This window comes from Eptesicus fuscus, chromosome 18, assembly GCF_027574615.1.
Source record: "Eptesicus fuscus isolate TK198812 chromosome 18, DD_ASM_mEF_20220401, whole genome shotgun sequence".
In the NCBI taxonomy this organism is placed as follows: Eukaryota; Metazoa; Chordata; class Mammalia; order Chiroptera; family Vespertilionidae; genus Eptesicus; species Eptesicus fuscus.
The window spans coordinates 42,945,076-42,957,725 of NC_072490.1; the positions used below are offsets into that span (position 1 = coordinate 42,945,076).

Here is a 12,650-nt window from a genome sequence, read left to right on the forward strand (position 1 = left end):
GTCCCTCTGATGGGCCTGGCTCCCAATGCCTTCTCCTTGAATGCGCAGAAATCAAGATAGTCACGAGGAAGTGGAGAATCCCAGGAGAAGGCTGTGAATCCTAAGATAAGGTCTGGGTGTTTCTAAATGATTTTTTATAAACTTGTAACAGCTTCTCCCAAAATATGCTTATAAAGTTTGAGGACATAGTCAAGCGGAGTGGCTGAGCCTCTCCACTTGAATGCTCAGTAGCTGAGGGGCCTTGGGAGAGTTACTGTGGCAGAGCCGTTTACTGTGCACCAAATACCCACCTGCTTGCTCAGCATTCCTGGTCCCTTGAGCCCCAGGGGGGCCTCCACATTGGTTCTGGCCAATAGTCTGTAAGGAAAACCAACCTGGTCATTTCTGGGATAATGCATTTAAGAGCTGGTGCGGTGGTGTCTACGCTCTGGCTCTTGTAAACTCTGAAACTACATAATGGAATAGTCATGAAATGAACAACCTCCATCAGCCTGGGGCCCTGAGTCACCACATGGAGCGAATGCCTTTCCACTCCCCCTGTCCCCTGCCATAGGCCAACCCACACTGCATACATAGTGTGTGTGATGAACCTTAGTGTTAAGCCACTAGGGTTTCCGGTTTCCTATGTTCCCATAGCATGACTTAGCCTACACAACCAATTAAGTCTAGTTTGAGTTAAAACAAAGTTATTTTAGTTGCAAGCAACCAAAGTCGTTCCCTGAAATTAAAAAGAGGAGTGTTTTGGAGAGAGAGGGGAGTGACTCAGAATCTAGACGGGGGAGGGAAGCTTGTGTCCCAGGAGGACCAGGGATCTGTGTTTTTGTGTCTGTGTTTTTTCCCTTCTTGGTTTCCTTCTACACTCTGTGCATTCTTCCTCTCTGTAGGTAGACCTTCTCTGCTATGGTAGACCTTCTCTGCTATAGCATGGGCATATTCAGAAATTCCCACCCTATGCCATGTACACCCATCTAACCACCAAAAAGGATTATGACCCCAGCTTGGTCCAGCCCCCCACCCCCGCCCCGCCTCCGCCTGCTGATTTGGGTATGGGCAGAGATAAGCCCACAGAGAAAAACATATGCACTCTGAGGGGCCCAGCACTGGGTGTGGTGGGAAGTTCCCAGAGAATAGGGGCATGGCCAGGCAAATAAATCTCAGCCTATCTTTCCCATTGCTTGGCATTGTCTTCAATTATCTGCTTCTACTTGCAACAATTTTTTAAGCAAGTCTCATTTTCCTCATTGAACAAGTAGAAACCTGCATGGAAGTCAACATTTCCTTGAAGGTATAAATAACATATTCTATGATTGATTTAGTTTATTGGCTGGCTCCCCTCACTATAGGTATCAGTAATATGATTATCTCAGAGCTAATGCATTTGGCTCCATTTCAGGGGACACATGGGAGGACCGCGGGCATGAGGGGGTGGAAGCTGATGCATCCTGTTTCCTCTGGGGAAAGGATCCATTCTTGAAACAATTTTTGGAGCTTTGTTGACATTTGCAAATCTTGAGTGAGCTCCACTTTTCCTGTTTTTCTTTTCCCCTTTATTCTGCGGTCTTGAAAAAAAAGAGTTCTTTTCCATTTTTTTAAAAAAATGTTGCTGTTATTCTTGCCACGTTGAATTGCAGTTCTCCCATCGGCTAGGATGCAGTTAGTCATGGGTTATTGTTTTTACCACTGTCTGTGTCCAGCTGATGAAAATTACTCGAATTGAAGTCTTGTCTTAATCAACTAATATTACACCATAATTTAGTTTTAGTCATTGTTTATAAGAATCTCTGAAGCATCCTTTTGAAGATAGTTTAGTCAACTTGGAGTATTTCAGGGCCTGGCTATAGCATACAGCCCTTTAGATTTAAAAGTTCTGCGTACAGACACTTGGAAAATCCAAGGAGGTAATAGTAGCCGCTGAGCTGGCCGGGCCTTGGATTCCACAGTGATTCTCCTTCCCTTCCTGTCTAAATCCAGTCATTTCCTTCCCTGCCAGGGCCAGACCCTCTTAGAAGTTTCACCTCCTTACTCCGCTTCTCTCCTGAAAGGCCTCGGGAATAAAATGTCATTGTTTACCACTCTTCAAAGTAGCAGCTGCCATCAAAACGTTAGGTTCCAGTCATCTGTGCCCATATAAACACTGGCTTCGCGTTGCGTCAGTTATGGGGTTTTAGACCACGTAACATCAGTGAGCAAGTATTCTTCTATGGTCATTAATTAAATCATTGTTTATAGTCTCAGATTGTTATAGTATGGAGGCAGCATAACATTTTTCATCTCAAGTGACATGAGGTCCAGAGGGGCCCCCCTTACATATTTTCATCCTGACTCAGACAAGTGCTTCAGTGAAATGAGTCATTAACATTCAGGGGCCCAAGCAGACTCAGGGAGAGCCCAGGGAGAAGCTTGTCGGCGGCCGGGCCGGGCCTGGCCACAGTGGCCCTGGGGAGGAGCAGGAGCTGGGCCCACACACCTTCCCCAGTCAGGGGGCGAGGAGCCACTCTCCTTACAGAATTTCTTGCTTGCAAGTCTGGTAGCCATGGAGACTGTTCTCAGCCATTGGACCTCAGACATGTCCCCTGGAAATGGGTATCTGGGGACGTGTATGCCCCTTGCAGGAGTTCGCTGCCTCCTCCGATCTACTAGCAAAACCAGAGGCCTGGAGCTCATTGGTTTGTCTCATTTTATGCACAACTAGGTCCTATCTTGAGGGAAACGGCCCTAATGAGGCAAAGCAGCAAACCATTTACAATCCATTAAAGTGATCGTTGCCACTGTACAGTGGCTGGTGGATACACAGTTCCGAGTTCATACTATTGGGTAAATAAGTGAACTGGGAAAACTGAAGAGAGGGGCCGACGCGCCCTGATATGCCATAAAGCCATGATGACCTTCTCTAATGCTCAGTGTGCCAGGATTTTAAACAAGCACCGCCCACGTCTCCTTCGGAAATCAGCGAAGGGAGTGCTTTCCAGCTGTGCAAACAGAGGGGGCCTCACTGTTTGGGCTCTCAACCCATCAGTCATCCTTAGGGCGAATGGACATGCCACAGGAGTCTCTCTTGGTTGTCTGCTCCGCTTGTCCCTTTCTGAGAGGTTAGTGGTCATTCTGTCCTTAGGTGAAAGCGAGCTAGTGGCCTGAGCCCTCCTCAGAAGTTCAGACCCACAGCCCTTTTTCCATGAAAAAATTCTGACCCTCACGCTACCTTTGTTTCCAAGGGTCTTGGCCCCTAAAAGACAGCTTCACATTTATGAGGCCAGAGTGGTGGTAGGTGAGGGAAGGGGAAAGTGGCCATCAAACTTTCACTATTTTGGAACCAGTGGAAGGAAACACAAATGGCGGTTATTCAGAAAAGTTTGTGTAATATTTTTTGTACCCTTTGACCAATATCTCCCCATTTCCCCTAACCCTCAGCCCTGGTAACCACCATTTCATTCTCTGTGTCTACAAGCTCAGCTTTTTTAGGTTCCATATGGATTCCAACATATAAGGGATATAATTCAGCATTAATCTGTGTCTGCCTAACCTCACATAGCATAATACCCTGCAGCTCCATCCATGTTGTCCCAAATGGCAAACTTTCCTTCTTTCTCATAGCTGAATGATACGCCACTGTGTGTGTGTGTGTGTGTGTGTGTGTGTGTGTGTGTGTGTATTGACGGACACTTAAGTTGTGTACATGCCATAGAACATGAAGATGCTGCCCCTGTTGTTTATAACAACTAAGGATGACCAACTAAGTGTCATTCTCAGTGGTTATAAGGATGACTGTGCAGGGAGAGTACAACAGTACTTTTGTGACTTATCTCTCTTGACCCTCACTAAAGCTCTATTAGGTGCTTGGGAAGAAAACTGAGATCTAGTTTTCTTTTCCTAAAAAATATATTTTTATTGATTTCAGAGAAGAAGGGAGAGGAAGAAAGAGATAGAAACATCAATGATGAGAGAGAATCATTGATTGGCTGTCTCCTGCACCTCCCATACGTGCGCTGACAGGGACTCGAACCATGACCTCCTAATTCATAGGTGGCTGCTCAACCACTGAGCCACACCGGCTGGGCAAGATCTAGTTTCCTTGCCCCAGGTTACCAGCTAGCAGGTGACAGCCTCACTTCACCAGATTGTGAGGTTACCTCTCTTTGGGGAGAAGTCAGTGGTGTTTCATGGAGGACTCCTGCATACCTTGCAGAGTTTGAGACTCTAGAAAAAGGAACGTAGAGGCGGAGGAAAGACTTTGTCAGCTAATAAAGACCAAGTGGGATTTCTACCCAGCGTGTGTGTTCCAGAAACAGCCCTGACTCCACGTGTGTGGGCATGTGGTTCAGTTTCTGACGTTTTACAAAGCGGGACATTAAGGCTCTGAGAGGAGATGAGGCAGTTTGGGGTGTGGGTGCTGCGACAGAGCTACAGATGGGCCACCATTCCTAGCTCTGTCACGTGATCCTTTAAATGACCTTTTCTAACATGAAATTTAAAATGTAACATTATTCACAAAGGAAAAGGCTTGTTTCTGAATTTGAGTCTGGCTGATTCTGATGGCATCACACTGGAGACCCCCACTCTCTGGTGGGCACGTGCCCACCGAGGCAGTGGGTAGGGCCCTGGCCTCATGGTCATTCCCTCCTGGTCAGTTCTTTCCAACTCACTGGACATGTGCCCTTGGGCTTCAGGGCCTACCAGACCTCTTGCTGGATGTTTGTGAAGGTCCGAGGGGAGGTGGAGGTAGAAAGTTGTTTATAAATTGCATATCTTTTTTCAGAAATAAGTGCTTTGTCAGTAGCATGTGATGCTGATGGGGAGGAGGAAGATGAGAACACTGTTGTCCAGAAGGGAGGCAAACGAGGTCACACCATCAACTTCACTGCCCCCTCCACTGTCCTGAGGAGATGGAAATCTGAGCTTTGTCGATTCAGAGGGGAGTGTTTGTCAAGAGAGTGGTGCCTCACAGCAAAGGTGAACGGGAACTTGGCGTGGGAGACAGATGGCCAGGGTCTCCCACTGAGGAGCCAACTGGGGCCCTCAGCTCTGATGTCTTTGCAAAGCAGAGTAATGATGATGGAGCATCTCATCTAAAGGCACCTTTTAGACAAGGGACTCCTAAGAAATCTAGAGGTGAGGGTGGTGGAATCTCAGCAATACAAAGCACCAGGCTGCGTGTGGTTGATCACAGTGAGTAGTTGTAACCCGGAGTTCACAGGAGGCTCTGCGAGGGAATAAAGTACATAAATAGATGTTACGTAGAAAAATGAGAAGACCATTTGTAATAGGTGGCTAATTACAGCATTAATTACTCCTTGGTAATTACCGAATGATTGCTGATTCTGTTTTCCTACATGATATATGACGTCCAAAAAGGCTCATTAAAGAAGAGAATAAACATTCAAGAGCTAGAATTTAAAAGAGAAAAAGGGGGGAGCAGCGAGGAGGGAAAGGAGCCAGTTCAGAGAATGCAGAGGGAAAACAAGGGAAGCGTCTATGGTTACAGCCAAAGCGTCCAGCCCTCAGCGACTTCCTGTTATCCATCAAAAGTACATTTGTTAACTAAAACTTAGCTGAAAACATTTGAAAGCAAGAAAGAGTCTTTCAGAAAGGTTGGAGATTTTAATGGGTTGGAGTTAGATGATTAAATTTGCATGAAGCTTTGCAGTATACATTATTAATATTATTTTTATAATCTCAGCTTCTCTTACCTTCTATACATCTGCACGCCTGGTCTATATTTTGGAATATAAATTAGAACTATGGCCTGGGTTTTGAGTAGGCCTTTGGTGCTAATTATTGAGCATTTCCCAGGAACCTCAAGGAGAACCATGCATTTCCCCACCCCATCCTCAACTTGTCCTGGCCACAGAGGTGCAGACAGCCCATTAGGGGTGACTTCCTGGGGAGGACCTCTGAGCAGCCACGTGTGTCTGTTCTTTTCTGAAACAGAAAGAAGCAATGTCCTCAGTGGTCAGGGGCAAAGGTTCTGGAATCTGATGAACCTGGGTTGGAATTGATCTGGGACGAATCACTGAGTTCTCTGCTCTGGTTCCTCCTGATACAGTGAGTGCATGAGTTGCCCAGGCACACAGGGGCAAGGTGGATGCCAGTAAGACCCCAGTGGGTGTCCTGCATTGCTAACCCATATGCGGGCTCTGGGAATTCTGCTCCTGACAAGACGGGCGCCCGTTTTTTTGTAATATTTCATGGAGCTAATATTCCAGTGAAAGAGAACATAGTAAACAAGCAAGTCAGAGTTCAGCACCAGATTAATCTTCTGAAGCAAGTGAAGGCAGGGCGAAGTGAGAGGAAGTGAGTTTAGACAGCTGAACCCTGCATGATAAACAAGACCCAGCCGTGGAGAAACTGGATGAAAGTTGTGCCAGGCAGAGGGGACAGCGGGAGCCAAAGCCTGAGAGGGGAATGAACTTGGCCTGGCAGAGGAGGAGGAAGGCCAGGGAGCCCAAACAATGAGAGCAATGGTGAGGAAGCAAAGGGAGTGAGGTCATCCAGGTGGGGGGCAGGCCGCTGAAGGAGAGTCTTGGCAGTGTGGCTAAGACATTTTGATTTTATTCTCACTCTAAATAGAACCAGTTTTAGGATCTTTAGCAGAGAGATGAGGATCTGCTTTATACTTTCAGATGATCCCTCCGGCTGCAGGATAATGAGGAGGGGTCTGTGGGGAGGCTGTTGCCATACTCTGGGGGAGAGACTCTGGAGTCGGGAGTGGGCTGGGGCAGAGGAGAGGGGGAAGTGGGTTTCCGGTTTGTTATAGAGATAGGGCCAGAAGATCTTGCTCGTGGATTAGCCATGGGCTGGGGTGAGCAAAGGGTGACTGTCAAGGATAGCGCTTATGTTTTTGGCCTAATGTGGGGAGTGGCGCCATTTGCTAAGATGCGGAAGAGGCAGTCGGGGGAGGAATGCGTTTGGTGAGGGAACTAGGAGTTGGCTTGGGACGAGTCCAATCTGAGAATCCTGTTAGTCATCCTGTGGAAGTGTCAGGTATACCGTTGGCTGTGGGTCTGGAGCTCTGGGGAGCAGCCAGCTTTTTGTAGCTTCTCAGAATGTTGTCTGTGACCAGCAATGCCAAGTGAGGATGATCTCAGCTCCATCCCAGTCCAAGTGTGTGGTGGTTTTTCCTATCCACTCCCTCTATGCTAATGACCTGTCTCTCCCATCCTTCTCCTCACATTCATTCCCCTTCTTCTCTTGGCCCTATTTTGGAAAATCCAAATCAAGGATTTTTATTGTTGGCTTTGAGGATCAAGAAAATACAGACAACCAAGAACTCCTCCTGAGAGTTCTGTCTTTATGCACATTTCGCACGGGAACACCAAATAGGAATTATTCTTCTCTGAGAATCATGCACCCATGTTCCCTAATAGTCCAGAATCGTGGAGCTCTCCCCTCCTCTTATCACCATGGCAACACCTCACTTAACTGTCCTCTTTGCCTTGATTGTCTAAGACCTTTCCCTCAGAACCACGGTTTGTCCACTAAAGTAAAAATGAAATATTTTCTTTCTTATTCAAGCACTGATTGCAGCTACTGTGCCTGGAGAGGTAACTTTGGATGCCCCCTTTCATCCAGCGACCCTCTTTAAAACTTGTCTTTCCCACCAATTCTGCAAGAGGGGGGAGCGTCCCAGTGGATCCCCTGACTTTGGTGCCTGACCTCTGATGGAGGTGAAGGTGCTTATGGGCCCCACTTTTGGGCTGCACCCTAAAACAGGAGCTCAGTGCCTGCTCCTTCAGGGCCCTGTTTCCCCTGGGATGGGCGAGTCCCTGGCCCTGGCAGGGAGGGTGGGGGTGGACAGGAGTGACAATGCATGTTAATTACACTGTGCAGAGCTATCATCAGGAAGCCAGAAGCCACATGGTTCCAACCTGGTTTGGGGTTGGCACACCAAATTCAAACCAGCTGGGCTTTGTTTGGAAATGCCCTGGGAGGGTCCGGCCCTCTCTGGACAACAGAAGGGCTGGCATTTCCTTACCAGAGCCCTGTTAGGCACTGTGAGGTTCTGTAGACACTGTAGCCAGTGCTGCGACAGACCTGGCTCCAGAGGCACACACACCCTCTCTGATGTGTTGGCTCCAGGAGCTGGCTGGAGCCTCATTATAAGGGTCCTCATTTAAAGGACGGGGAGGAAACATGGCATGTCCATCCAGTGTCCCTGCTTAAGATCCTCCATGACTACCTACCTGTGGGATGAAGCCTAAGTTCTTCCCAAGGTCCTGTGTGAGGGTGCCCTGTGCATTCCTCTGATCTTATACCACCCACAGTGCCCTCCTGCCCAGCTCCTTACCCCAGTCACTCCAGCTATTTTCAGTTCCCAGCAGGGGCCTGAGCCTGCCCTTCGCCTTTATTTACACTCCTTGCTAGTACACTCTTTAACCCCTCTTCCTCCAGCTACTGGTCCTCATCCTTCAGGGTTAGTGGTGCTGACCCTTCCTTGGGGCTGTCAAGTGCCTGGCTGTCCCTGCTTTGCTTTAGGGCAGCAGTCGCCAACCGGTGGTCCCTGAGGTCCAAAAGGTTCGTGACCACTTTAGGGCAACACTGATTGTGCTATTCTGTGGTTCTTCTACTCAGACTCCCCAGGCCCGGAAGGCGGGGGTCCCACCCATTCTGTTAATCCCGGCTTCTCCAGGGCTAGGTACCAAGAAAGCCTTCCATAAAGGTTTGGATGAAGGGCCCCAGTTCACCCCTTTCCTTCCAACATCTCCCAACCCACCCACAGCAAGGCCACCAGCAGCCCACACTGAAGAGGAACATAGCAATGCCCTGAACTAGAGATCGAAACGGCATCCCCATCCGGAGACAATCGCATGGTTAGAACTTATCTGTTGCTTAGAAACCAGGTCCACCCAGCATGTTCAAAAGGCAGGCCTGGTAACCACACGGGGGTATGAGCTGGCATGTCAGCCTCAAACTCATAAAGGGAAAAATTCTGTAAAAGCAAAAGGCACAGATGAAGAGACTCCCAATCCTGGGCTCACCTCCTGTATTTGCCGCTGGAAACCTGTGGGAACGTGGGGAAGACACATACCCACGGTCTGCCTCAGTCTTCTCTTTACAGGGAGCACAGTTATCCCCACCTCATGGTGTTGTTAAGAATAAATAGGACAAAGCCTTTCAAGTGTTTAGTAGCAAATTTTGTGTCCTTTAGTAAGCACTCAAAAATTAATTCTAACTATTATTGTTATAATGATAAAAATGGACAGCCTTTCAATTTTGAGGTGTATAGTTTTTCCATTGGAAATAAATCCACCAACGTAAAAAACAAAAAGGTTACAAAATGGCATGTAAGCTGAAACCGGTTTGGCTCAGTGGATAGAGCGTCGGCCTGTGGACTGAAGGGTCCCAGGTTCGATTCCAGTCAAGGGCACGTACCTTGGTTGTGGGCACATCCCCAGTGGGAGGTGTGCAGGAGGCAGCTGATCGATGTTTCTCTCCCATCGATGTTTCTAACTCTCTATCCCTCTCTTTTCCTCTCTGTAAAAAATCAATAAAATATATATATTTTTTAAATGACATGTAAAAGGACCCTTCCGCGTTCCTGCCAGGGAAGGTCTGCATGTGCATGCATAGAAAAAAGTCTGGGGAGATGCTCTCAAGCAGCGGTCGCCAACCTTTTGGCCCTCACGGACCATCAGTGGTCCACGGACCACTGGTTGGTGACTGCTGCTCTAAAGGGCCAACAGGGGCTTCCTCTGGGGAGTGGGTTTATGGTTGACCTTAATTGTATTCCTTTGCTTGCTGATATTTTCTAGCATGAACATATGACTCATGAAGTGGGTGATGGCAGAGGGGAGATCTAAGGTTTAAAAAGGAAGAGAAGAGGAAGAAATTAGCAAGAGGCCAAGAAGGCGTGGCAGGTGTGGGCTCCCCATTTTCTGGTCTTCCTGTTTGTTCCTGACCTGGTTCTCCCTTGGCAGGATTCTTTACCCAGATCTCCACGTTGGCGGATGTGCAGGAAAATGTCATGGAATACCTCCACGTGCTGAGCCGGCCCAAGGTGATCGACCAGGAGCACGACGTGGTGTGGACTGAAGCTTACATCGACAGCACTGTGAGTCACGGGCCCCAGGGAGCCTGAGGGTTCGTCCCTGTGTTCATTTCAGAAGACAGCAATTGGGTCACTCATCCTCTATAATGGGGTTCAGTGACATTTTCCTTCGTTGTACAGTTTGCAAACAAAGTTGGTGAAAATGTAACCAGCATTCTGGAAGGTGTCTGATCAGCACAGAAAGCTCACTTTTTGAGTGTCTTCTCTAGCTACTTGTTTCCTCCCACGTGTGTACAAATGCTGTCATTGGAGCAGTGACGATGGGCGTGTTAGATTCAGTCCCCCGTCTGAGAGGCCCAGTCCTGGGGATCAATCTTTGGGTCTGAACTTGGGAAGGTGGCTGAGTTTGGCTCTCACAGTGAATCGGAGCCACGGCAGAGGCCACAGCTGTGTTTTCTTCCTGTAGATGAGTGAGAATCTGCTTCGGTGGCGGTGATATAGGCCAGGGATTGCTTTTGGAACTCTAGCCAAGGCTCATTCTAACGCTGAATTCTAAGCACAGAATTCCGATGCTGAATTAGTTTAAAAGGAGGAACTTTGCCAATCACCAAACAATGGCTCCGTGGCCTGGTTGCTTGTGTATTTTCAGGGTGATTTTTCATAGTGATAATGGGTCTGATGGGAGTGGCGTTTTTCATTAATTGATTGTAAATGTTCGCATAAGGCTTCTCTCCCATCGTTTTTGTTGGGATTAACATCACATTAATCACTGTAACCCAGACATAGCTGTTCTCCAGAGTGGTCTCAATGGCTGCTGTGGGCCGGCTCTTCTCTCCATGAGTCTCATTCCTGTGGCGTTTCTGGCAGCAAAGGCAAATGCAGGCTGGGGACGGCACGTGGGAACCCAGCTTGGGGGGCACTGCAGCAGCCTGTCCCACCTCGGCCTCCAAGTCACAGTGGGACCATGGAAATATGAACTGGTGCTGAAGGGGTGTCCCTTCCCGAGGAGAATCACGCTGAGCAGAGGAGGGAGTTAAGCTGAAAACCCTCTCTGGTTGACAAGTTGATCTTGGGCCTGTATCACTGTCAGGGTCCGACACCAGCTTGATTTAGAATCCTGGATGACATAACTAAGCCGCTCATTTATGTTGGCACCATAGTAACAATAACAATAACAATAACAATAACAATAGCAACAACAGTGATGGTTTCATCCCTTCTTCCATGTGGCTGAGGAAGGCAGGAAAAGAGCATGAAGAAGAGTGTGGCTAGCCGGGATCGAAGCCATCAAGTCACCCAGTGGTTTTGTGTATAAACCCTAAACAGCCAGTTTGGTCGGTCACATTATTTGTTCACCAGTTTAAAAAAATATAAAACAAAGTCTCTATAATTAAAACATTACAGTACCAGCACCTGGATAGACAGACAGATCAGTGGAATAGAAGATACAAAAGTAGCCCCACCTACATATAGAAATGTAGTGTGTGATAAATGTGGCATTGCAGATCAGCCGGGGCTAGAATAGACTTTGCACTGAATGCCTTTGAGAAAACTAGATAGCCATTTTGAAAAAAAGTAGTTCTATTCTTAACATCATACCCCCATCCCCCCCCAAAAAAAAAATAATCCCAAAGGGTCAGAGATCTAACGTGTAAAAAATAAAACCATACAAGCAGTAGAACAAAACATGGGTTGCTTCCTCTGTGACCTGAGTTCAGAGAAAGGCTTTCTAACAATGACTCCAAAATCCAGATGCAATAAAAAGAAAGATAAGTAAGTTTGACTACTTAAAATAAAAACAAAGCAAAAACCAACTTTTAGTAAGTTGAAAACTATTATAAGCGAAGTCAAAAGGCAAATGATAAAAATAGGAGGAAATATTTGCAGCATACAGGACACACACAGAACTAATAAGCCTAATATGTAAAGAACTTTTTTAAATGGAAGGGAAAATCCCAAAATTCCAGTAGAAAAAAATGAGCAAAAGACATGCGCATAATGAAATTAATAAAAAAACAATAAATATGGCTTTTAAACATATGGAAGATGTATAACTTCACTCATAATAAGAAAAATGCACATTGATATGTAGTGAGATACCATTTCTTAGCTATCAGGCAAAAACTAAAAGCGTAACTGTATGTACACTGTGTTGGCAAGGTTGAAGGGAAGGGGCATTCATACATTGCTATGGGAAGACAGAATGGGCAATCCCACTATGACCCAGAAATCCCAATTATAGAAATTAACCCTGAAGATGAACCCCAGAAACATAAAAACACATACATTCTGTTCATTGCAGAATTGCTCAGAATTGCAAAACACTGTAAGTTATCTAAATACCTAAACATAAGAGATGGATGGATAAACTGTGGTACTTCCACACAATGGAGTCTTCATGCTAGAAACAAGAATGAGGACCGTTTCTATTGGTTGATATGGAATGACTTCTAGGATATATTGCTAAGCAGAATGAGCAAAATGCAAGAGTATGAATAAGGTGCTATCTTTTACATAAGAAGGAAGAGGGAATAAGAAGACATGTGTATCTGCTTATTAAAAAAAAAAAAACACAGAAAGAAAAATCAGAAACGAATAGAACTGGTTACCTCAAGAAGTGGGAGGAGTGGGAGAAGAAGGGACAGTGGAGGGGGACAGACATCTCTGA

The 12,650-nt window shown here is 46.7% G+C and overlaps 1 protein-coding gene and 1 long non-coding RNA gene across 2 annotated transcripts in view; one reads left to right on the forward strand and one right to left on the reverse strand.

Moving 5' to 3' along the window:
• CACNA2D3 (calcium voltage-gated channel auxiliary subunit alpha2delta 3) overlaps positions 1-12,650 on the forward strand; it is an 827,325-nt gene that overhangs the window by 524,647 nt on the left and 290,028 nt on the right. The window contains exon 13 of the mRNA XM_054729840.1: positions 9,912-10,045. Within this exon, the coding sequence (XP_054585815.1) occupies positions 9,912-10,045 (134 nt within the window). The remainder of the gene's footprint in view (positions 1-9,911; positions 10,046-12,650) is intronic.
• LOC129152160 (uncharacterized) lies at positions 20-9,933 on the reverse strand. Its single transcript, XR_008558894.1, has 3 exons — positions 9,894-9,933; positions 291-357; positions 20-91 (listed from the first exon to the last, which is right to left on the reverse strand). It is a non-coding gene; the product is annotated as an uncharacterized LOC129152160 (long non-coding RNA).